Source organism: Entelurus aequoreus, linkage group LG05 (genome assembly GCF_033978785.1).
Source record: "Entelurus aequoreus isolate RoL-2023_Sb linkage group LG05, RoL_Eaeq_v1.1, whole genome shotgun sequence".
NCBI lineage: Eukaryota > Metazoa > Chordata > Actinopteri > Syngnathiformes > Syngnathidae > Entelurus > Entelurus aequoreus.
In genome coordinates, this window is record NC_084735.1 from 58,617,321 (window position 1) to 58,644,634 (window position 27,314).

Here is a 27,314-nt window from a genome sequence, read left to right on the forward strand (position 1 = left end):
TTTATTGTTGACTCATTCATTACTTAGTTTCCTTTTCCTTTCCATGAACACTAAATAAGCGTTGTATCTTTTATTTGATACACATGGTCTGTTCCTCTCTCTGTTTATTACAAGAAGATAATGTTTCAACACAAGAAGTTAACTAACTTTTTCAACACAAAATGTAAACAGTGAATGTAAATATTATTGTAACCTGTTAAACACAGAGTGTAAAAACGTCAACTGTAGATTTGGGTTAGGATTAAATATATTGTGCTTATTTCTACTCCATTTCCAATATGGTAAATTGCGCAGGTTTATTTATGCAACTTTTTAGGCATAACCATGTGCTTGATGATATTTTCAGACTATTTAGGACAGGGGTGTCCAAAGTGCGGCCCGGGGGCCATTTGCGGCCCACAGCTAATTGCTTACCGGCCCGCCACACATTCTGGAAATGCTTTTTATTGATTGATTGAAACTTTTATTAGTAGATTGCACAGTACAGTACATATTCCATACAATTGACCACTAAATGGTAACACCCGAATACGTCTTTCAACTTGTTTAAGTTTAAGTCCACGTTAATCAATTCATGGTACAAATATATACTATCGGCATGATACACTCATCATACAAGTTAATCATCAGAGTATAAACATTGAATTATTTATATTATTTACAATCCGGGGGGTGGGATGTGGAGAGGGTTGGGGCGGAGGGGGGTTAGGTTTGGTTTATATCAGCACTTCAGTCATCAACAATTATATCATCTGAGAAATGGACATTGAAACAGTGTAGGTCTGACTTCGTAGGATATGTACAGCGAGCAGCTATTGCAATTTTTTTTTAAACATTTAAAAAAGTGGAATGAGGTGAAATCTAACAAGAAAAAGTTGCAATGTTGACACAAAGCTGCCATGCAGGCTGTTTTTTTTCTTTTGTCTATGTTAATTTTTCATTTTTTGCCATTGCTCAAAAAAAAAGACAAAAAAATCAATGTTATAATGAATTATTTTCAAGGCTCCAATTACTTCAAAAATCCATCAAATGTTTTATGTGGAGAAAATATTGCATGTATTGTGTGGTTGCCATATAAAAACATCAACGTTTTCTTTAAAACAAACAAAATAATAGTTCAAACGTAAAATCGACAGATATATCTAAAGTTGATCTCGTAACTTAGGTGTTGAAAGTAAAAAAAAACAACTAATAAATGTATCACTTTATGAGTGGGGCACCTTTTGGATCCCAAATATATTTAATGGGATTTTATTTATCTTTACACTGTTATTACTCAAAAATAATAATGAATTAAAATCAATGTGTCCTGCATTATTGATCTTTTATGGCTCTAATTACTAAAAACGGCATATTTCAGTTTTACTATAAAAAACCAAGTTGTCTTCGACATTTTTTTATATCAACCTGAAGTTGATATAGAGATTAAATGTAACCGTTAAAACAAAAAATCATTTGACCTATTTTTAACATTTTAATGACTGAGACCCTTTATGGTCCCCGGGAGCCGTAAAGGTAAAAAAAAAAAAAAATCCATATTTTGTTATGGTTTGAAAATGAAAAATATGAAAATGGCCCCCGCTTGCTTTAATTTTTCCATGTGCGGCCCTCAGTGGAAAAAGTTTGGACACGCCTGATTTAGGACAACTACCATGAAAGTAGAAGTACACTTTTGTTTACAAAATGTACTGACAGGGATAGTTCTTAATAATCTTCACTTCATTTTGGAATGCACAAAGTGGTCTGTCACACAAGCAACATGTTTGTAACAAGAACATATTTTAAATGACTTGCTCAGCTTCAGTTGAAAGTAAGAATGTCTAATTGTTTCTTTAGAAGCATGAGCGTCTCTTAAAATGTTCAACTAACTTCACCAAACCTAAAGAATGTAACTAAGCATGGTCTTCTCATTCGCCTCATGGCAGTAGTAGTAGTAGTCAAAACGCACCGCTAGATGGCAGTAATGTAACAGTTGCCGACAAACACTACACCCATAACTCAAGTAGAGGAAGTTATGCATGACGTCAATACGTTGGAACTGACAGTTTCTAGCTGAGCTCGACAGTCAACGGCTTTATTTATTTAGTTTGTATTTGCTTTCGTTTTGCTTTGCGCTTTAATCACTGCGTTCAATGGGGACTAAAGGCTTGCCATGAAACTTCGCTTGCAGAATGACAGGTGAGTTAGCTCGCTAGTATAGTAGCCTGACACAATGCTAATGCTAACCACAACAGTGCTTATTTCCTGAAAAGTTTTAACCAACACTATTTATGTGTCTAAATCATTGCCAGGTAAAACAGGCCTTTAACACAACACAGTGGAGTGTAAATTATGTGTAAATCAGCTCAATTAATCGACGGCATTCTATAATCTCTTACTGTATGAAACGCGTGACGTGTTTATTTACCAATATGGCGGCTTTCAACTATATAATTGATGTTTACAAACATTAAACACATCCATCCATCCATTTTCTACCGCTAGTCCCTTTTATGGAATGGAATATCTACAGTTAGTCCTACCCATTCCATCGTTCTTACTTTTCAACAGTTGGTTAAATGCCTTCAGTGATGGAAATTCAAGAGAGCATATTTTTAAGTTTTATAAAAAAATATGAATGAAGAGTGTGGTACAGTATTACTTTAGGATTTTGTTATCAATCTGTAACAAAAACTTAAACAAAGACCCAATCGTAAAACAACAAAAAAAACTGAATACATTCATATCTGTAAATCCATTTAACGCATTTTATCAAATTTTTTACAAAGTAGTTATTGTTTAAATGCAGAAAATAATTTAATTCATTTAATTGATGAATGACTTGTATAATGAAACATTTAACCTGACTTTTAACTATGTTTAAGAGCATACTTGCCAACCTTGAGACCTCCGATTTCGGGAGGTGTGGGGGTGGGGGCGTGGTTGGGGGCGTGGTTAAGAGGGGAGGAGTATATTTACAGCTAGAATTCAAGTATTTCATATATATATATACATATACATATATATATACATATATACATATATATATATATATATATATATATATATATATATATATATATATATATATAAGAAATACTTGACTGTCACTGAATTCTAGCTATATATATATATATTTATTTTATTATATATATATATATATATATATATACACTACCGTTCAAAAGTTTGGGGTCACATTGAAATGTCCTTATTTTTGAAGGAAAAGCACTGTACTTTTCAATGAAGATAACTTTAAACTAGTCTTAACTTTAAAGAAATACACTCTATACATTGCTAATGTGGTAAATGACTATTCTAGCTGCAAATGTCTGGTTTTTGGTGCAATATCTACATAGGTGTATAGAGGCCCATTTCCAGCAACTCGTCGTCGTCGGCGGTCACTCGAAACGAGTATGACTGTCCTCCGTAGGAGGACGCCTGTGCGTGGAATCTTTTAATGTGGGGAGACTGGTGCACGGTCAGCCACCACACAGTCCTTGGCATTGAGCGGGCCAGGGTCCAGTGGCATGGAGACCAAGACGACTGGGGACCCGTCTTTGCTGCAGCCTTCATCCGCCTTCCCAGCCGTTGTGGTGCATTCCGCTGCCGCCATCTTCCGCCTGGTCCACCGTTGAGGCGGTTTTCACTATTCGCCCATAGCTGGGGTTATTTACCCATAGCTGGGACAGGGGTTGACTGGGCACCAGGGCATGTCCACACACCGGTGGGCCTGCATGCCCCGTCTCTGGGGCCCCCTGCTGCTCCGAGATCCCGTACAACTTAGCCTGGAACCGCGAGGTTCCAGTTACCGTGTGTGGCCACGAGGAGGCATGTACGAGTCTTGACAATGGAGAGGCTATGTACCGGCTGAGGAGGCTTATGCACTCGGCTCCTCTTTTCGCCCTCTGAGACAGAGGGCTAGCCGGCGGCACTAGCTGAAAGCAATGAGTATCAGGCAGAAGCAGCATGCAGCATAGCAAACAAAAGCGGCATGCAGCATGCACTAACTACAGGTACTACTACTCCAAGGCTACTGCACTAGACGCATCACATCGCCCTGTGCGATGTTTTCTGCACACACACACTTCCAGCAACTATCACTCCAGTGTTCTAATGGTACAATGTGTTTGCTCATTGGCTCAGAAGGCTAATTGATGATTAGAAAACCCTTGTGCAATCATGTTCACACATCTGAAAACAGTTTAGCTCGTTACAGAAGCTACAAAACTGACCTTCCTTTGAGCAGATTGAGTTTCTGGAGCATCACATTTGTGGGGTCAATTAAACGCTCAAAATGGCCAGAAAAAGAGAACTTTCATCTGAGACTCGACAGTCTATTCTTGTTCTTAGAAATGAAGGCTATTCCACAAAATTGTTTGGGTGACCCCAAACTTTTGAACGGTAGTGTATATATATATATAAATAAAAGAAATACTTGAATTTCAGTGTTCATTTATTTACACATATACACACACATAACACTCATTTACTCATTGTTGAGTTAAGGGTTGAATTGTCCATCCTTGTTCTATTCTCTGTCACTATTTTTCTAACCATGCTGAACACCCTCTCTGATGATGCATTGCTGTGTGGCACGCACAAAAGTGCTTTCATCAAATGCACTAGAGTCTGGAATCTTCCATCTCTCCCTAGCATGGCCCAAAACCGGTCAATCTTTGCTTCCTGAGGAAGATCTTCACTGCCAAGCACTTGGTACTCCACTACTTCTTCCCGGAGGCTATCCAGGTCCAATCGCAGCTGCGGCTTGGAACTTAAAAGTGTATTTCTTCATCTTACTCGTCGTCGGCGTCGCCACGGCTGTATCTTCCTCGTTCTTCTGCTTCGTCTCCTTGTTGTGTGCGCAGTTGTGCACTCTCTAAAAGCCGTAGATGTTATTGTCACATATGCATGTACAGTAGATGGCAGTATTGTCCTGTTTAAGAGTGTCACAACGTTGCTGTTTACGGCAGACGAACTGCTTTACAGTAGACGAAAATGTGACTGCTGTTGTTGTGTGTTGTTACCGCGCTGAGAGGACGTTAATGAAATTGCCTAACAATAAACCCACATAAGAAACCAAGAACTCGCCCTCGATCATTCTACAGTTATAACGTGATTGGGCAGGCACGCTGTTTATATCGTGGGAAAGCGGATGTGAAAACAGACTGTCCTCACTCATGAGCGCATGGAGCTGGAGGGGGAGTGGCCTCCAGCTCCGCCTGAATTTCGGGAGATTTTCCGGAGAAAATTTGTCCCGGGAGGTTTTCGGGAGAGGCGCTGAATTTCGGTAGTCTCCCGGAAAATCCGGGAGGGTTGGCAAGTATGTTTAAGAGTCTTGTTGGGGAAGACGACAATGAGCGGAGGAAAAAAGGAGAGCGAAGTAGACGCCACATTTGTACTTTGCTACGAGTTAATTCTTGAAATCAACAGTGTTTCTCACCGTCTTTATTAAAGTGCGGGCACTCACAACATTCATTCTTTGGCCGGACACGAACAGATCAACCCATCTGATTGCACAACATGTCACACTATCGAAACCCTGCAGCCGTGTGCTATAACTTAAAACTTTCTATACTCCCATGATTGGTTATCTTGCAGTTGTACTTACCTTTTGAAAATGTAGAGAGAATTAAGGGTGTGCCCTCTTCGGGGCACACCCGAATTCGATTAGATTATGATTCAGGGTGCTACAATTAGATTGTAAACGCCTATTATTACTGTTGTCGTGATTATCAATGTATCTTTTCACACACAGGATTTCTTTTTAAACAAGTTTTATTTGTCAGCATTTAACAAATGAAGTAAACAATGAAGTTAATCCCATTATTTTGAAATTATATCAGACGACCAAACGATCCAACACATTTCCCACCACAAAAAGCTGATTTTATTCCACAATGTGTAATAGTGCCTTTCAAAATAATTATTTTTTTTCTCCCAGATTTCGGTATTAGTAAGTTAAATACAAAAAAAATGGTTTATCCCCCTTGTTTATGAACAACAAATAAATATTTACAAACAAAAGCCTTAGCAAATAAAATGTTGTAGTATATTTTAGTAAAATGTAAACGATACCAATTCCCAATTGAAGTGAAGTGAAGTGAATTATATTTATATAGCGCTTTTCTCTAGTGACAAGACGCTTTACATAGTGAAACCCAATATCTAAGTTACATTTAAACCAGTGTGGGTGGCACTGGGAGCAGGTGGGTAAAGTGTCTTGCCCAAGGACACAACGGCAGTGACTAGGATGGCGGAAGCGGGAATCAAACCTGGAACCCTCAAGTTGCTGGCACGGCCACTCTACCAACCGAGCTATACCGCCCCTTGGCACACTCCTACAGACAATGAACGTGTGAGATTCTTTGTTGGGACCCTCCATTCCTTGGAATGATACGCGGACTAATGGGCTACTTTATTTTGCGCAATGGCTGCTAGATAACTTAGACCAGGGATGTCAAACTAATTTTTAGCTCAGGGGCCACATGTAGGAAAATCTATTCCCACGTGGGACGGACGGGGAAAAGTCATGGCATAATAACTTCAAAAATACAAGTACAACAACTTCAGATTGTTTTCTTTATTTTACTTCAGGCCCAATATAGTACAAGCACATTCTGAAAATGTACATATCACAAATAATCCTCTTGACATAACACTTCAAATTAGTTGAAAATTCAGAGGAAAAAAATGGTGCAGTTTCAAAAACACCCTGAAAAACATAATTAACTTAGACTTAATCTCAGTGTATCTACAAAGCAATTAATTAAACTTTAAGTCACAGCCCGTCTAGGGTTAAACAAAAAATAAAACACATAAATAAAAACTCTTCTTTGTATCAACTACCTCATTTGTCATTTCCACCTATTAATCCTGTGCTAACGCTACAAAGAAACTTTTCAAGAGTTGTTATATATTGTATTATATAAAAATATAATATAATAATATAATATATCAGCATGTATTATATACTGTATATATAATATGTAAATATTACATATGTTATATTTTATATTGCTACTATGGTAATTTTTTTGTCTACTTTATATCTGCATTATCCTTTCCATCCTTACCCTTTCCATTCTTAGTAACTGAGCTAATGTGTGGAACAATTTCCCTTGCGGAGCAATAAAGTTTGTTTAAGTCTAAGGGTTGAGTTACTCCTTGCCGTCTAGGCACCACTGTGTATTGATAGAAAAATAAAAGCTGTGCAATGTGGAACAATTTCAACAAACCAAAAATAAAAACTGAGGACTGACAGAATTGCAGTAAATCACACACTGTTCACTTTCTTTAAATTTGCACAGAAGACAATAATTTTCACAGAACTATATCAATGTGCTGTGTCTCATGCAGCATTTTAAGTGGGGTTACCAATTATTTATTTTACTCCTGTTTGATTTACGTTGGGTCAAGGGGGAGGAGTGGCAGCCCTACTTTACCATGTACTTCTTGCTTGGTATACTTGCTGGCCCTGATAAAAAACTATTTGATTGCCTAAAATAATTGCTATTGTGACATCCGGTGGACACATTTAGAACAGCAGTTTCTTTAATTAAAAAAATGCAGCTCAATATTACACTTAGCAAACTCATCTCGCGGGCCTGATCCGGGTCGCATGTTTGACATCCCTCACTTACACGGTATACAAAAACATCTAGAAAAAATGTTGCCAAACAGAATCCTAAGAAAATAAAAATTGAGGTACAACTTCAGAAGTAATGTATGATACTTGGAATGAAAGGTATATAAGTTTGTTTTTGATTCCAGAAGGGCTGTGAAAATGTGGGAGTCTCCTGCTGTCATGCAGTCTAATTCAAGACAGGAGGGCACTCATGCAAGAAATGGTTTATACCCTCCTCTGCAAGCAGAGCTTCCCGCCAGGACTGCGCCGTCTAGTGATGCACCTGCTGCACAACCTAAGAGTAACGAGGTGCGGGTTCCCATGGCCAGTGTACCGGGGGAGTCGGGCGGAGGTGCGTCCACCAGGAGGTCCAGGGTCAACACTCACAGCCATTCCCATGGACACGAACGTCACTGTGGGCAGCGTCACTCCAACTCGGAGCCTGAGCTTGGCCCGTCTGACTCGGAACAGGACTCTGGAGAACCCGCTGCCTCCTTGTCTGATCTCCGGTGTCTGTTCCGTTGGCTCCAGAAGAGTCTTCCTTTCCTTGTGATATTAAGTGCTAAACTGGTCATTCAGCATGCACTGGGTGAGTGACCGCAGACGCCATCGTAGCCGCTAACTTAAATGTCTTAATGTCTAATTAGACTCTTTCACCAGGACTGGCAGTCGGTGCCGGCCTCTTCACTACTTTCCTCTACGTGAACAAAAGCATCCAAAAGCAAGTATTTCTTCAGGTAAGAGCAAACAGACGTGTGGGAGGAAGAGCAGTTAGCATCACTGATAGCATCCTGAATTTTGTTTGCATCCTCAGGATCGCCATGCAAAGCTGCAGTGTGTGTGGTTGCTCCTCCTCCTGATCTCCTCCACCCTCCTCCTTTACTACACCTTCATCACGGAGACACTTTACAACTGGTAATGTTCACAATATCTCAGCATATATTTGTACTAGGGCTGCCACAACTTATCGATTATAATCGATTATAAAAATAGTTGGCGATTAATTTAGTCATCGATTCGTTGGATTTTTGCTATGCACATGCGCAGAGGCAATTTTATTTGTTTACTTATTTTCATTATTTATTTTTTATTTTTTTATAAACTGCAACATGTACAAACAGCTGAGAAACAATAATCAAAATAAGTATGGTGCCAGTATGCTGTTTTTTTTCAATAAAATACTGGAAAGGATAGAAATGTATTTTGTCTCTTTTATCCGATTATTAATCGATTAATCGAAGTAATAATCGACAGATTAATCTATTAATAAATTAATCGTTAGTTGCAGCCCTAATTTGTACGCGTTGTGAGTGCTCCTCTTCTAAAAGGTGATACTAACAATAATGACTTTGCTAAACTGCCGCACAAAGTATGAGTATAGTAGGTGAGGTACTTTGTATCCGGGTTGTAATGGAGTACAGTAAAACCTCCAATTTACGAACTTAATTGGTTCTTGAACAGGGCTGGTAAATTAAAAAGTTTGTATATTGAATCAAATGTCTCCCAAAGAAACAATGTAAATGTGAATAATGGGTTCCAGCCTATACAAAAGTCCATATTTTTACTAAAAGTGTGTACACTCTGAACCAGAGCTGCAGCTATCGAGTATTTTAGTAATCGAGTATTCTATCGAATATCCCGATCGATTAATCAAATAAATCATATTTTTGCTTAATTAAGGTTTGGTTATGTGCCCTCAATTATTGCGTTTGGCCTAATTGTCTTTTATTTCCTAAACGCCTGTTTTCATTATTGAAGGCTGACACGCACAGCTGAAATGTGTCCGTGGTTGATTGTGCCAATTTGTGTGTGCTAATAAAAACAGGTGCGCTCACAGCCCTATATGCTGTGTGACCGCATAAACAAAGTTCTTGTCTCATGCATTTTTTGATGATTATATTACGGTGCCGTTTAAATGGTGGTTTCTCCACTCAAATCCGCTGAGCTGTTTTCAACCTGCCAACAATACATAAACAATATAAAAAGACAAACCACTTATAATGACAACAACAGTTTTACATTTTAAAAATGCAATACAGTTAATTGCATTAATGGCATGCACAATAGTAATCAATGTTCATTTTGCCATCATAACATATTTTAGATGAAAACACACATATATATATAATTAGTTCAAAATTAATATTCCCTGAGAAAGTTAAAATAAAACTATATTGTTAGTATTAGAAATAAAACAATAAGAACAGTTTTCATTATATCAAACATAAAAAGTGGATTAGGTAGTGCCTTTAATACTGCATTTGAAATGTACAACTTCATATTCAGAACCAATATGGCTGACAGGAACTTGGCACACATATGCTACCACTGTGGACAAGGACTTGGAACTCTTACATTATACAGAGACTATAGTGGGTGCAAGTGCAAGCTATTCAAGTAGCATGTGGTTGCATGACTTGAATAACCCGAATAACTTTGCACGACTACTAATTGAACACGATAGCTCGGATAGCATTATTAGCTTTCAACACCTTTTGGCGGCATTTGATGACTTAGCGGGAGTGAAAAAACATCCTGGTTATCATAATGAATAACATTTATTTAACTAACACAACTTTTGTGTTTACAATTGATAATAGATGACTTACCTCGCCTGCGGACGTCCCTCAAATTGGATGCTTGCTCGACAGGTGCTACAGCATCGAACTGTGCTATTGTGGTGTGCGAGCTCCACTTTGCAATGTTTGCATACTACTAGTGTCAAGTGTTCCCACACCTTAGACAACTTTTGTCGCTTCTTAATTCCCTTGTTTTGCTATGGCTCTTGTCCACTGCTTTCTGCGGCGTCTGCCATTGAGAGTTATGTCGGCAAAAAAGTTTTCTAAACTCAATGGTATTTAAAAGAGCGGTGTTGTGCAGTGTAGGGGACATATAATCTGTGACATAAAGTGAATTAGTGAAGTGAATTATTATAAGGCTGCAGCTAACGATTATTTTTCTATCGATTAATCTATAGATTATTTTTCGATTAATCGGTTAATCTATAGATTATTTTTTTCGATTAATCTATAGATTATTTTTCCTTTTACCGATTATTTTTTTATTCAAAATGAAGATGAAAATATAAATGTAGGCCAGTTTTTTCGAAAGGCATGGCTTTTATTTACAAAAAAAAAGAAGTATGGCCACTCAGTCAACATTGACAACAACATGACTAAATATTCTGTAACAATGTAAACATTTAAAACTTTTAACCTTTAACAAAATTAAAAGTAGCTTATTTGCTTTTTAATGTGCAAATATAAAAGTCAACATCCAGTGCAAATCTTAATATTCTGCAATAGTATAAGCATTTCAAAAGTAAAAGTATTGCTTATTTTGCTTTAAAATGTGCAAAAATAAAGATAAACATCCAATACAAAAAAGTGCAAAACGAAATATTATGTAACAACAGTGTAAACATTTCAACAAAAGTGAAAGTATTGCTTATTTGCTAAAATGTGCAAAAATAAAGATAAACATCCAATACAAAAAAGTGCCAATCTAAATATTCTGGAGCACTGTAAACATTAAGTATTGCTTTTAAAATGTGCAAAATAAACATCCAGTCCAACACAGTACACAATAACCAATTCTACTCATTCCAGTGAGTGACTAACAGTTGTAATGAAGAAAGGTTAGCATGTCTACATGCTCTGCTTCTTTTCTTGTTTACAATATTCCCAGCAGCTGAAAATAGGCGCTCAGAAGGGGTCGATGTGGCTGGAACTGAGAGCTAATTAGCCTTCACCTCAAACCAGGACTGCGAGTGAGCTGAGCTGCAGTTTAAGTTTCTAGAAGGTCAACGGGCTCATAGTGATGTTACTAGTAGTTGACTGGGAGGTGTTTATTATCATTTGGAGAGAGTCCGCTGCCTGATGCTCACCTGCTAAACACCTATCTGCTCCATGCTGAAGCGCTGACTACATGCGCTCTGAATACGCACTGCTGATTGACTGGTAATGCTTCGTGTGTACCAATCAGATGGTTGTGTGGGTGGGACAATGCTGCGTGCTGAGACAGAGGCAGGAGCGAAGCAGCTTGTTAAGACTTTAGCAGCTAAAGTTAGCTTTAGCTTAGAAACTCGTTCGGTACACCCCCGTACCGAACCGAAAGCCCCGTACCGAAACGGTTCAATACAAAACACGTACCGTTACACCCCTAGCAGATACAAATGACACATTCATGTTTTTGTGTAATGATGACAATGTATGCTCACGCGGACGATTGACTAGTTGATGGTTGATGGTTTTCTTTTCAAATGCCATTGTGCTGCTATGATAGGCCATTTACGCTCGACACAGTGTGCATACAACAACATTATTAGGCTGTGTATTGAAATACTTCCACACTTTTGACGACTTTTGGCGTGATTTTTCCCCCTCGCTCGCATCGTCTGCTTTGATCGTCTGCTTTGATCGTCTGCTTTGCGCTTCGCCATGACGGTAGTGTGACGTAAATATGCGACGCGTCGACGCACAAAAACGGCGTCGACGTATTTACGTAACCGATGACGTCGACGCGTCGTTTCAGCCTTAAATTATTATTATAAAGCGCTTTTCTCTAGTGACTCAAAGCGCTTTTACATAGTGAAACCCAATATCTAAGTTACATTTAAACCAGTGTGGGTGGCACTGGGAGCAGGTGGGTAAAGTGTCTTGCCCAAAGACACAACGGCAGTGACTAGGTTGGCGGAAGCGGGGATCGAACCTGGAACCCTCAAGTTGCTGGCATGGCCACTCTACCAACCGAGCTATACCGCCCCAAACTTAAACACGCTGTGCAACACCTAAACAGTACATGCGAAACGTGAGCTTTGACTACTGTTTACTAAACAACACAAAATGCCGTAAAAAAAATTGACGACGGCTTGAGGCAGTGAAAATTCCTCGAATATTTTTTGTAATCGAATTACTTGAGTTACTCGAGAAATCGTTTCAGCTCTACTCTGAACACAATTTAAAGCGCTATAAGGTACTGTATATCAAACAAACATAACGGGGTGATGGATCAATTATCTATTAAATAAAGTCAAAACAACAACTAGCTGAACAGTCCTCGTATACAGCTGTGCTGACAACGCGCACACACACTGTCACTTGCCCAGTAGTGCACTCAAAGTTTGACATCACAAAACTCCCTTAACTCTACCTACCAGGTAGCTACAATGATTAAGAATAACAAATACAATCCGCTTTACCTTGCTGGTTAATCTTCTTGGTGTTCAGCCAAAAACTTTGACAACACTACAATATGAATTATAAAAGATAAAACATTAAATGGGAAACTTTGACTTCTTGTCCTTGTTTACATTCCTGACGACCTCCTTACTTTTTAGGAATGTTGCCCATCGTTCACAATCATTATGAAAGACATTAAGATGGATGTTTGTATTTTTTTCAATCATTCTAAATATTAAATAAATGCGATCAAAAGTCAGTTTAGAATGGAGCCTTTGTGAGCCGCTCAATTCTGCCTATAAAGCCCTTAAAAAAAACATAGAAACACCTCTATTGGGATTGTCTATACATGATGTAAGTATATATGTTATGTAGTAGCACAGCATTTAATATTTGCGTATTTTGATCATTTTAAGCATACACGTCGCATTAGCTTTAAAAAACTAATGACGTTTGCTTATTTTTTTTCTTCATCACTGATTACTGCTGACTGCAGACTTCATTAGAGCTAAAAAAACATAATAAAACATAATTTACTGTACAATGTCTGCTGTCATTAGAATGCAGACTGCTGGGATGTTCATATATTCCCATATAGATGAAAAATGTCTCATAATCCTCGCGAAGAAACGGGGACGGGGGGACCAAGCGTCTTTTCATGTCATTCTCGCCAGTTCCGAGTCCTAAATGGCTGTCAAAGTGTACCAACTTGTCGTATTATATCATGGGCCATCTATTTTCCAGGTGAGATGCATGATTTATGATCTACAATAAACTTCTAAGGAGCAGGGAAAGGAGGAAACAGCAGAGCGCTCTATTATGTAAACATAGGGACACACGGTAGTGATCACAGCGCCGCTGTAGTTTGTTTGCGTTACCGCGTATAATAACATTATCACTAATACTTAGTTAATATTCAAGTGATGAAATGTAAATGGAATATTGTTGGCACTTTTTGGATGGTTATAGGATTTTATGGGCGGAATAGAGGACCTCCCTTTGGCTCCGCTGTAAGCAGATTTGTATTTACGTTTATTTAATATTTAGAATGTATTAAAAAAATACATCCGTCGTCATGTCTTTCATAATGATTGTGAACGATAGGCAAATTTCCCAAAAAATTGCAGTTCCCTTTTAATATTGTTTAATCATTCAGAAACATCAAACACAGATAAATGCGCCAAACATGGGGAAGTGTGGAGAGAGAGTGCTTTGCGTTTTACCAGTCATGCTTTTTAGTGGATTTATATTGGTGTAATTTTGAATTAGGTAGGTGCTTTAGACATTTTTATAATGTCCACCTAGTTCAGTGGACAGGTGAGATTGTGTGGCACATTTATGTAAACTTGATGTGTTGGTTTTAAATTATTTGCACCATGGGCAGGAAAGGTTGTTTGGTTAGCTACATATAAGTAATTGCTATGCTTATGAAGCAGATATTCAATACACTTTGTCATTGACTGAAATAAGTCAGGTTGGTCAGAAGAAGAGAGTAAGATAGATAAACTTTAATATCATTAAAAAATGTTTCAAGACATACCGCAGGTACGCCAGATTTAGGATGCTGGCGAGTCGCACATGCCCTGCGGGCTGTACAGTTAAAGCCCTATGAATTGTTGTTTTTGGAGAATTTCCTGCCAGCAGTTTGCAGTTTTTTCATATTTCCTTTTAAAACTCATAAGATGTTCACACAAAAGCTAAGCACTTTTGTGCTCCGTAATTTGTTTACTTACTGTAATGAAAATGAACAAAACCAAAACCTTAATACCGAGGTACGTACTGAATCATGAGGATAACGCACCGTTACACCACTAAAATGTTTTTTTATTGCATTGTAGTATGGAATCTATTGTATTTGCCATTTAACCTCCTTGCTCCTCTCCCACAGCATGGTGTTCCTCAATCCAACTATTGAGCCGCTGGGATTCTGGGAGGTCCTGTGGGCCATCGGCATCACCAACTTTATTATCAAATTCTTCTTTATGGGGATCAAGTGCCTTATTTTGCTCCTGCCTGCTTCCACAGCCAACTACAGAACACAGGTGAGAACCAGTGACTTTCTGGTGTTATGTCTAAGTCCAGTGTGAAACTGCTTGCATCGCCAAATCCAGTACCCATGGGGAGGTAAATGCAATACATTGTTTTTGAAACGAGTAACAGTTTTACAGTAATATATCAGGTAGCCTGGGCCAAAGTAAACTTATCTTCTCTCTATGCTGTGTGTGTTTCAAGAATAATGTGTCGCACGATTGGCGGCCGCCGTTTTACTACTAGGCCGTTTTCCGCCACATTTCAAACAAAGGACTTGTCAAAGGTATTTTCTCAAAATTTTACATTTACAATACGACACAAAGCTCATTAAACTTGTCATAAAACATTTGACTTTATGAAAATAAACATTGGTTGATTTTCACCGAGTTGTCGTGGAGATAAAAGTCACTGTGAATGTCCATTTCGCGTTCTTGACTCTCATTTTCAAGAGGATATAGTATCCGAGGTGGTTTAAAATACAAATCCGTGATCCACAATAGAAAAAGGACAAAGTGTGGAATCCAATGAACCCTTGTACCTAAGTTACGGTCAGAGCGAAAAAGATACGTCCTGCACTGCACTGTAGTCCTTCACTCTCACTTTCCTCATCCACGAATCTTTCATCCTCGCTCAAATTAATGGGGTAATCGTCGCTTTCTCGGTCCGAATCTCTCTCGCTGCATTGTAAACAATGGGAAAATGTGAGGAGTCCTTCCTCCGGTGACGTCACGCTACTTCCGGTATAGGCAAGGCTTTTTTTTATCAGCGACCAAAAGTTGCGACCTTTATCATCGTTGTTCTCTACTAAATCCTTTCAGCAAAAATAGGGCAATATCGTGAAATGATCAAGTATGACACATAGAATGGATCTGCTATCCCCGTTTAAATAAAAAAAATTCATTTCAGTAGGCCTTTAAATAGTCTAAAAATATCTTAAATCCAATAATTTAAATTTAAGGCCTTAATATGTCTAAAATTCTCCTAAAATCTCATAAAAGGTCTTAAATACAATTTTGAAAGGTCTTAAAAATCTTTTGAAGTTACTTTTATTTAAAACATGCATAAACTTCAGTCTCGCTTTGAAATGTTTTGATTTTGAGGACACTATAACGTAACTACACAGCGGAACTAACTGTGCTGCCCGGTCAGAATTTATCAAACACCACCAGCTATTGCTGTGCGCGCACAGCTGTGTGTTGACAGCTTAGTTAGCATAGCAGCGGTGAAAACTTAACGAAAGCCCACAGCAAAGCCAAATTACTTGCATAAGATGGGTAAGTAAAAGTTCAACTATTTGTTTGTCCTGAACGATCAATTGAATGCATGGTTGAAGCCGGTGGATGGAAACGTATAAAGTGTTTAGTACCCATATGTGCAGCCATCGAGGAGGAAAGCGTTTGTAAACATGGCAGTGAAAGTGAATGGAATGATCATGTAAAAGTCAAAAATCTGGGATAAGTCGGTGTCAGAAGATGCTGAAACGCCACAAACACTTGCACATCTTTACAAAGATTAACGTAACCCTCCAAAGGAGTGTTATGTGGGCTAAGTGGCGCCAATTGCCAAAGGAGATCAATATGAGATGTTTACTAGTGAAATCATACTATTACATACAGTAAGCACACACTAATTTATCTGTGCTAGTAGTGTACTCAGCAGTAAAACTATATAAAATAACATAATTCTCTTATTTCTATTATTTGTTCCAATAATTTCAGGTCAGCTTCTCATGCCTAATTGTTTTTCCTAGTTTATTCAGCAACCAACATTAAAAGTGTTTAGTGTTTACACTCATCTTATTGTGGGGTGAGAAAAGCAATGGAGATTTGCCAATGTGATCTTGTCATGCCTAAATAAAAACTTGTTTATTAGCAATATGTTTTCAAAAAAGTCACAAAAAACAGGTAAAAATGTATTCATACACACCAGATACAAAATGAGCTGAGCCCATTTGAATGTTATCCACATTATTCACATCCAAATTCTGTTTAAGGCTTGCAAGCCATATTGGACTTCCTTCTTTTTAGACAGTCACTCTGTCTGCACACACTGTTTTTCACAACTTTGTGCAGATACAGTAGTACTGTAGATTTTTTTTTATTGGTTTGCTCAATTCTGGCAACCGAAAAAAACATTGCCAAAGTTAACTATTTAGCTTTAGCAGAGATGGTAACTATCCCTTTCACAGACAATATATTATTGTACTTTACCCTACCATTGCTGATGTTGATGTTGCATGAAAAGACTTGATATGATGCACACTGCACCTTTTGCAAGGAAACAGTTCAATGGCAAATCTGAAAATTGGCTGTTACCATGATTGCTAATTTTTTTTCAATTAGGTTACACTAGAGAAGCTCCTGGTATATTTAGTTAGTCTAACCATTTTGTTTCCAATGTGAAAGAGCAGTGAATGAATTAATATACTTAAAATTCATTCTGGAACTCTGATTTTACTGTGTCGTTGTATTTTTTGTCCGTATGTATGTGAAATGGTCTTAAAATTTTTCTCGAGATGGTCTTAAAAAAAGTCTTAAAAAGTCTTACATTTGACATGTTGAAACCTGCAGAGACCCTGGATTTAGGAAAATAGCCGCAATACTCAACCCTAATCTTCACTGTTGTGTGTACCTTTAACACTGAGTCTACTGCCCTCTTGTGTTAAACAGGTATTTTATATAATATGGCACATTATTTAAGGGACTGACTGCAACTCTCTTCAGCACTTTCTCAAATGTTCATCATTGGTGTTATCTGGGTTTTTGATGACTAATGACTTGCAACACAAACACTTGGCTGTGTGACACAAAGTAAGCAGCTTCAATGATGTATGAAGTACTTCCATCCTGAAAACTACACTTGGCAATTGTTGCATCTGCGTGCATGCATGCCAGTCAGGCCATGTGCGCCTGCTGTGCGTGAATGCTTGTATGCTGTACATGTGTACCAGACTGCTGTGAACGCCAGTAACTTTATTCAACCTTTTGTTCAACGGAATTTGTAACTGAGAAATGCAAGCATTTGTGATGATTGGTTCTTTTGAAAGACAATATGCTATATTGTTTTATTTTTCGGTTGGGAAAAAGTGTGATTTTTATCTGAGACACAAGCTTGAAGTTCCTCTGCTGAGTGGTTAATTAATATGACAAGAACTCTAACTTGTTTAAACTTTAGTGTTTCATCTAACTTTTGTTTGTCCGCAGGGACGCTGGCTTCTGATGACAGAGGAGCTGAGTCAGGTCTACCAGGCCTTGGCTCCTGTTCCTCTTTGGTTCCGCTACCTGGTCACCTACCAAGAGAGCGATGGCCCCCCCGCGCTTACCGTGGGGGTCCTGCTGGCTTTGCTCTACCTCATCCTGAAGGTACAAGACTTTGGTTTTTCATCTTCCTGTTGAAAAGGTTCAAATGGTCTTCATGTCTTTTGCAGCTGTTAGAATTGTACGGACAGTGGACGTCTCTGCTTAAAACTCTCAGGAACTTTCTAATGGACAAGGTCAGTAAAACTAATTTGATTGTTGTCAACACGTCTGAAAATTTACTTGGACTCTTTCCATTTTTCACGCGCAGCATGACTTTGATGTTTCATGTGTGCAATAGAAGAAAATAGTTAATAATGTAACTGCATCAAAAACATGCAACATACACTCACAATAAATAATTTTCAATACAATTTACAGAAAATACTGATTTAAACATAGCAAACATTGTTTCTAAAAGAAAATACAAATAAATATTAAAATATGTTTTTGAGAAAATGATACTGTAGTGTTACCTAAAAATAAACATTAAACAAAAAATATATTTGTTTAAATAACAGTGTTACAAAAGCCACACAAAATACTTAAAAATAACATTTAATGTTTCTAAAAGAATACAAATAAAACACAAACATTTTTTAATCAAAAAAATAACATGTTTCTAAAAAATACAAATAAAATAAAGTACTTGTGAAAATTGACATTGTATCTAAAAAATACAAACAAAACAAAGTACTGATAAAAAATTATAAACATTGTGTTTCTGAAAAAAATACAAATAAGACACAGAATACTTTTTTCAATGATAAAAATATTGTTTCTAAAAAGACAAACAAAACGCATACTTGTAAAATGAGTGTTAAGATACTGATTTTAAAAAATTATAAACAGTGTTTCTGAAAAAAATACAAATAAACACAAAATACATTTTAATGATAAACCAGTAGAATGGAAAACAAGTTGCCTCTATATTGAAGCTATTATATACATCCAACTTATAACACCAAAATAATTAAAAAGTTTGCGAGTAAATAGATATGATCAAAACAGTATCAATCTCACAGAGATTCCCCAGCCATTTTGAGAGATAATGAGCAAGCCAGTCACGTGAGCGTGACGTAGAGGTAGGAACTGCAGTTCCCTTCCCCACCAACAACAATGCAGATCATTTTGTTTTTGAACCTGAATATAAAGAGGATGAGCTACAAGTTTTAAAAGCTCTGTGGTTAACAGATCCAGCTTTAGTCCAAACACTAAGCATCATCATGTAGCAAGCAGTATTGTTAAGTGGGAAACAAGAAATTCAATTTACCATCATAATAAAAAGATCGCTTACTGTACAACGTCTGCTCTCACTGCAATGACGACTGATAGGATGTTGATATCTTTCCGTTTGGATAAATAATTCATTAAATTAAAAGAAAAAGTTGTTGCCTGCAGACACCGTCTTCGGTTGTTTTTGTCTCCATCTTCTGGTATTCACTGAATGTCACGGATGAACAACTTCTACATTCATGGCTAAATCTGCCTAATAACCAGATGAGAGGCAAGATTTATGATCTGGAATAACTTTTACAAGACACGATGCAGATGCAGCAGCCACAGCAGCGGGACATCTGCTGGCTCACAATACAGCAGCAGGCGGCTAGTTAGCTGTCTGTAATCAGTGCGTGGCTAAAAATAGTTTGTCTGCGTTAGCGCTCATAATAACAACTTTGCTAATATTTGGTTAATGTTCAGGTCACGATATTTAAATAGAGAATTGTTGGCGGGTTTTGGATGGTTATTTACACTGAACAAAAATATAAACTTTTGTTTTTGCCCCCATTTTTCATGAGTTGAACTCAAAGATCTAAAACTTTTACTACATACACAAGATATGTATTCCTCTCAAATATTGTTCCCAAACATGTCTAAATCTGTGTTAGTGAGCATTTCTTCATTGCCAAGATAATCCATCCCACCTCACTGGTGTGGCATATCAAGATGCTGATTCAACAGCATTATTATTGCACAGGTATGCCTTAGGGTGCCCATAATAAAAGGCCACTCTGAAATCGCAAGTTTTGAGGAAGCGTGCATTTGGCATGCTAACTGCAGGAATGTCCACCAGAGCTGTTGCCCGTGAATTGAATGTTCTTTTCTCTACGATAAGTCGTCTCCAAAGGCATTTTAGAGAATTTGGCAGTACATCTAACCGCTCTCATAACCACAGACCACATGTAACCACACCAGCCCTGGACCTCCACATCCAGCAGGTGCACCTCCATGATTGTCTGAGACCAGCCACCCAAACAGCTGCTGCAACAATTGGTTTTCATGACCACATAATTTCTGCACAAACTTTGAGAAGTCAGGGACGCTCATCTGCTTGCTCGTCGTCCTCATCGGGGGCTTGACCTGACTGCAGTTTGTCGTCGTAACCGACTTGAGTAAGCAAATGCTCACATTCGATGGTGTCTGGCACGTTTGAGAGGTTTGTTCTCTTCATGGATTCATCTCGGTTTTCACTGTTCAAGGAAGTTGACAGACTGTGTGTGGCGCCGTGTGGGAGAGCAGTTTGCTGATGTCAACAATGTGAATCAAGTGGCCCATGGTGGGGGTGGGGTTTTGGTATGGGCTGGCGTATGTTATGGACAACGAACGCAAGTGCATTTTATTGATGCCATTTTGAATGCACAGAGATACCGTGACGAGATCCTGAGGCCCAATGTTGTGCCATTCACTCGAGACCATTAGCTCATGTTGCAGCATGATAATGCACAGCCCCATGTTGCAAGGATCTGTACAGTATTCCTGGAAGCTGAAAATCTTGCATGGCCAGCATACTCGCGAGACATGTCACCCATTGAGCATGTTTGAGATGCTGTGGATTGGCGTATACGACAGCGTGTTACAGTTTTTTCCAATATCAAGCAACTTCGCACAGCAATTTAAGAGGAGTGGACCAACATTCCATAGGTCACAATCAACAACCTGATCAACTGTATTTGAAGGAGATGTGTTTCACTGCTTGAGGCAAATGGTGGTCACACCAGATACTGACTGCTTTTCTGATCCTCACAGACCCCCAATAAAGCAAAACTGCATTTTTCAGAGTGGCCTTTTATTGTCGGCAGCCTCAGGCACACTTGTGCAATAATCATGCTGTTTAATCAGCATCTTGATATGCCACACCTGTGAGGTGGAATGGATTATCTTGGAAAGAAGAAGTGCTCACTAACACAGATTTAGACAGATTTGTAAACATTTGAATGGAATAGAGAGGAGACTCAATTGCCAGCTGACTTTTTATTTATTCATTTATTTATGACTTAGAATGCATAAAAAAAGAAAAATGTGTTCATGTCTTACATAGGGATTGTGAATGATAGGCAGCGCATCTTTCTAATGTTTGCATATCTCCAGTTTGACTGACCTGCTGATATGGTTGGAGTGCAGAAGTGTTCCCATCGTGACGTCATTCCGTCCCGAATCTACAGAAATTGCCGAAGACATTCGGAGCGGAATATTCAAAATGTACGTCTGAAATTGTGGCACTTTTGTGACGTTCAGACGGCATTTTCACTAGGAATGGTAATCGAAATTCCTAGTTCACCAGTGTATTAATTCCTTGGAATCGTTTGCAATTTTTTTGAAACGATTGTTTTGGGTGGGGATGACGTCGTTACACAACGTGCATAGTGACATCCGATTGCAAAATCGCAGAGCCCGGGCAGAACAACCACTCAGTGGCCTAGTGGTTAGATTGTCCGCCCTGAGATCGGTAGGTTGTGGGTTCAAACCCCGGCCGAGTCATACCAAAGACTATAAAAATAGGACCCATTACCTCCCTGCTTGGCACTCAGCATCAAGGGTTGGAATTGGGGGTTAAATCACCAAAAATGATTCCCGGGCGTGGCACCGCTGCTGCCCACTGCTCCCCTCACCTCCCAGGGGGTGAACAAGGGGATGGGTCAAATGCAGAGGACACATTTCACCACACCTAGTGTGTGTGTGACAATCATTGGTACTTTAACTTTAACTTAAGTCCGGCTACTTTTTGCAAGAAATGATTGCAACAGCGCTACTTGTAATAATTGCAAGGTTGCTATTTAATCAAGAGGAGGACATAGCTGCAATATGCTGAAACATTTGAACATACAGCATGTAATAACTATAAATAAAAGTTGCATTTTTTAAATACTCCCATCTCATCCCAGGAGCAGTAACGCTAGCATGTCATCTGAATACAACAGGTACTAACTCACCGCCTATCATGTTAACGCTAGTATTTGTTAAATTAAAATTAATGCCTTTTCATTTAGAATTAGCTTGACGAGAGACCGATTATGACTGGCTGCGAGGCTGGCAGTACTCGCTCCAGTTCACGTATGCGGCGGAACGAATGTCACCAAGCAGCAACTGCATTTGTGGTCCATTTGACACGCGAGACGCTCATAATTTTAGATAGGTGAATGTTCAATTATAGTCAAAAGAAAAGTTTCTTTTTTTTCCTTCCACCAGATGTTCACTCAGTCATTGCATTTTACAGGTTAAACTAAAACAATTAAATATTGTGTACAAGTCCATTTATGTCAACAATTAACTTCAAATGTGAAACTAATATTTTAATAACTCTGCATGCAAAGTGAAATATGTCAAGCCATTATTTGTTATAATAACACATAATGACACACATTTTCATTCCAAGGTTTTCATTAACTGTAAGCCATAAACATCACAAGTATAATAAATAAATGCTTGACATACATTACTTTGCATGAATGAGTTAATATCACATGTTACCAATTGTTACAGTCTTCTGTAATGTAATGGTTTTTTTTGTTAAATTTTACGGAAGAATATTTATTTCTTACTTATATTTAGAAAAAATGTGTTTATTTATGCTATGTATGTGACCTCACCGTAGGCTTTGTAAGGTCCCTTTACCTCCAAACTAAACAAAATTTATGTTAATCCACCTTTCCCCCCATTTTTTCTAAATAAGAATCGATAAGAGAACCGTTAGGGAACCGAATCTTTAGGCAGAATCGAAAATGGAACCGGAATTTTTTTTTATCAATTCCCATCCCTAATTTTCACATTCTTTTGCGGTTTGTAAATGCCATTGGATATGGTTTCATGGATACAATGAAACACAATTAAGCTATAAAGTCAACTTGTTTTTAATTTCTTGAAATTAATTTACTTGTGGTTTGTGTGTACTAAAACGTGCAAACTTGATAGCACATGTAAAGCTGTTCTACTAAACCATTTTGCGTCTGCCTTCATTAATATGTAAAATATATGCCAATCATCAAAATGCCCAAAATACTGAGAGGAGGAGATGTGATTCATCAACACTCATCACAGTTTTGCAAGCACTATTTGGTGTTGTATTTATTTAATATTTTTCCCATATATTCCCATAATTAAATGAAAAATTGGCTTTAAGTATGTAATTTTTTGTGTGTCTTTAGTCAGAGTAAGTACAGATTCTCTCCAATGAGCACACCTTCGGAGAGAAAAAAAAAAGGGGTTTCATTGTAGATGCACTGCATTGGGGCTTCTAAAATGCCCATAAAAAGTGGTACATGTCTGCTGCATGTTTGAAAACACAGCAAAACTCCACAGGTATGAGCATGATGACATGGATGTGCAGTAAATGAGTGTCTCTGGGGTGATGCCCTGTATAGTACACGCAAAATCCTCATTTAAATAAGACTGCACCACTTGTACACACTTGTACTCGTTTTTGTACATGATTGTACACACAGTGTTTGTAAATCAAACGCAACACGCCCACTAATAGTACACATTATTTTATAAATTGCACACGCTGTTTAGTCATGGGTATTTGGATCTTAGTAAATCAAGCCTTTTGAGTTTCTAAAAAGAATACACATAATACATTGATAAATATAATTAATGTAAAGTGTTTCTAAATAATACACATAAAACACAAAATATTGATAAATATGATTAATGTAAAGAGTTTCTAAATAATACACAAAATATTGATAAATATTATTAATGTAAAGTGTTTCTAAATAATACACATTTAACACAAAATATTGATGAAAATGATTCATGTTAAGATGTTCTATATAATACACAAAACACAAAATGATACATCTAAAATGCAAAATACTTTTAAAAATGATCATCATAAAACACAATTTATTGGTAAAAAAAATTATACAAGTAGTGTTTCTAAAAATACACATAAAACACAAGATGCTTTCAAAAAATTATAAACAAAGTGTAAGAAATACACAGAATAATTTAAAAAAAAATAGTATTCTAAGTGTAAGTATTTTTGTGGTTTTGTGTTAGCAAACGTGGACGGTGGCCACGAGGAGTCAGTGCGTGGAAGCAGGAGACGTGTGTTCCATCTGTCAGGCAGACTTCAAAGAGCCTCAAGCGCTGCTCTGCCAGGTAAAAATTTAAAACAAATAAAATGTGTACATAAATACCAGTATATATATATATGTATGTACAGTCGTAGTCAAAAGTTTACATGCACTTGTAAAGAACATAATGTCATGGCTGTCTTGAGTTTTCGATCATTTCTACAACTCTTGTTTTTTTGTGATAAGAGTGATTGGAGCACATACTTGTTTGTCACAAAAAACATTAATAAAGTTTGGTTCTTTTATGAATTTATTATGGGTCTACTGAAAATGTGACCAAATCTGCTTGGTCAAAAGTATACATACAGCAACAACATACATTATATATTTTGGTGATGTAGAAAAGTTGCAATCAAATCAAATTAGCTTAATGGCATCGCCTGTTAACTTCATGTGAGTGATTATGATTGACAACACCTGAGCCCATTTAAATAGAGCTCATGTGATGCAGTCATTAGACTCGGTTACAAACGCGACAATGGGAAAGTCAAAGGAACTGGGCACAGATCTGAAAAACGAATCATTGAATTGAACAAGTCAGGAAAGTCACTTGGAGCCATTTCAAAGCAGCTTAAGGTCCCAAGAGCAACTGTGCAGACAATTGTTCAACAGTATAAAGTGCATGGCACAGTTTTGTCACTGCCACTATCAGGAAGAAAACGCAAGCTATCACCTGCTGCTGAGAGAAAATTGGTCAGGATGATCAAGACACGCATGTTGGGATTGGTTGATTGGCAACACTAAATTGGCCATAGTGTGTGAATGTTGTCTGTCTATCTGTGTTGGCCCTGCGATGAGGTGGCGACTTGTCCAGGGTGTACCCTGCCTTCGCCCGTATGCAGCTGAGATAGGCTCCAGCACCCCCCCGCAATCCCGAAAGGGACAAGCAGTAGAAAATGGATGGATGGATGGATGGATCAAGGGTCAACCGAGAACCACCAAAAAGCAGGTCTGCAATGAATTGGAAGCTGCTGGAATACAGGTGTCAGTGTCCACAGTCAAGCGTGTTTTGCATCGCAATGGACTGAGAGGCTACCATGAAAAAAGAAAGCCCTTTCTCCAGAAGCAACACCTTAATGCTTGTCCAAAGTTTGCTGCTGATCACATGGACAAAGATAAGACCTTCTGGAGGAAAGTTCTGTGGTCAGATGAAACAAAAATTGAGCTGTTTGGCCACAATACCCAGCAATATGTTTGGAGAAGAAAAGGTGAGGTCTTTAATCCCAGGAACACCATACCTACCATCAAGCATGGTGGGGGTAATATTATGCTCTGGGCCTGTTTTGTTGCCAATGGAACTGCTTTACAGAGAGTAAATGGGACAATGAAAAAGGAGGATTACCTCCAAATTCTTCAGGACAACCTAAAATCATCAGCCCGGAGGTTGGGTCTTGGGCGCAGTTGGGTGTTCCAACAGGACAATGACCCCAAACACACGTCAAAAGTGGTAAAGGAATGGCTAAATCAGGCTATAATGAAGGTTTTAGAATGGCCTTCCCAAAGTCCTGACTTAAACGTGTGGACAATGCTGAAGAAACAAGTCCATGTCAGAAAACCAACAAATTTAGCTGAACTGCACCAATTTTGCCCAGAGGAGTGGTCAATGTAACCAAATATTAACATTGCTGTATGTATACTTTTGACCCAGTAGATTTGGTCACATTTTCAGTAGACCCATAATAGATTCATAAAAGAACCAAACTTCATGAATGTTTTTTGTTACCAACAAGTATGTGCTCCAATCACTCTATCACACAAAATTAAGAGTTGTACAAATTATTGGAAACTCAAGACAGCCATGACATTATGTTCTTTACAAGTGTATGTAAACTTTTGACCACGACTGTATATATTATATGTATGTATGTATGTATGTATAAATGTGTATATATATGTGTATATTTATGTATACACACATTTGACATACTGTATGTCTTACACACAAAGGCACTGACTCTTATTGTTTGTTATTGTGTTGCAGCACATTTTCTGTGCAGAATGCATCGCTCTGTGGTTTCAGCGAGAGAGAAGTTGTCCTCTTTGTCGTACAGTCATCACAGATAAAGTGTACGTGTGGAGAGATGGAGCCACTTCTCCACATCTGCACATTTACTGATCTCACTTCTTCTACTTTCATGCTTTTTCCTCACCAGCTTTTCTTACAAAGGAATATTTGAGTAATTCTAGAAAAGGATTTCTACGATTAAGTTTAATCACAGCTTTCAATAGACATGCTACCACATTTTACATGTCTAACCCTACATTTTGCATCTTTCATACTCTTTGTGCAGTGCGAATTTATGCAATATATCCTTTTTATATACAGTGTATTTACTGTATACTGTTTATATATGACATGAGGCTTTTACCATATATTTTTCTACATACACTCCAAAACTTTGCCATTCATTTGAAACCACTTGTAGAATAGTTCAAAAGTACATGTAAAAACCAAAGAATGAAAGAAATCTATTTTATTAAGTCATGAAATATTCCTACTCTTTTTGTCCCTGTTAGAAAACAAATAATAATAATAAAATAAATATTCCTAGTTGTTGTCATTCGTTTGTATTTGTACTTTTTCTTTAGATTATAAAGTTAGATGACAAATAACAAGGTACTATTTTACTTGGTGGTGCACTTGGGTTAGGGTTACTGCTTGTCATCAGGGTCAGCCGGAGTCTATGCTAGCTTTGGGCAAGAGGCGGGGTTACATCATCCTGGATGGTCACCGGCCAATCACAGCACACATAAACATACATTCATTTAATACTCGTGTAATGGATGCCTTAAAGGCGAACTGCACATTTTTGGGGGAATTCTGCCTATTGTTCACAATCATTAT

General features: G+C 37.9%; 1 protein-coding gene across 3 annotated transcripts; it reads left to right on the forward strand.

Annotated features, from left to right (window-relative positions):
• Positions 1 to 1,985: 1,985 nt before the first annotated feature.
• rnft1 (ring finger protein, transmembrane 1) lies at positions 1,986 to 27,314 on the forward strand. Of its 3 annotated transcripts, none has more exons than XM_062046453.1 (9): positions 1,986 to 2,178; positions 7,756 to 8,195; positions 8,267 to 8,343; positions 8,421 to 8,521; positions 14,675 to 14,828; positions 18,021 to 18,179; positions 18,245 to 18,310; positions 24,393 to 24,494; positions 26,451 to 27,314. In XM_062046453.1, the coding sequence occupies exons 1-9, from the start codon at positions 2,153 to 2,155 to the stop codon at positions 26,583 to 26,585; spliced, it is 1,260 nt and encodes a 419-aa protein (XP_061902437.1). In that variant the 5' UTR covers positions 1,986 to 2,152; the 3' UTR covers positions 26,586 to 27,314. The 3 variants fall into 3 exon arrangements, with proteins under 3 accessions (XP_061902437.1, XP_061902436.1, XP_061902438.1); XM_062046452.1 differs by having other exon boundaries at positions 7,753 to 8,195; positions 26,451 to 27,313; XM_062046454.1 differs by having other exon boundaries at positions 1,992 to 2,178; positions 7,854 to 8,195; positions 26,451 to 27,311.

Coding starts and splice junctions, on each gene's coding strand:
- rnft1 (XM_062046452.1), top strand. CDS start 2,153: ATGAAACTTCGCTTGCAGAATGACAG. Junction 8,344..8,420: donor AAAAGCAAGTATTTCTTCAG/GTAAGAGCAAAC, acceptor TTGCATCCTCAG/GATCGCCATGCAAAGCTGCA. Junction 24,495..26,450: donor CTCAAGCGCTGCTCTGCCAG/GTAAAAATTTAA, acceptor ATTGTGTTGCAG/CACATTTTCTGTGCAGAATG.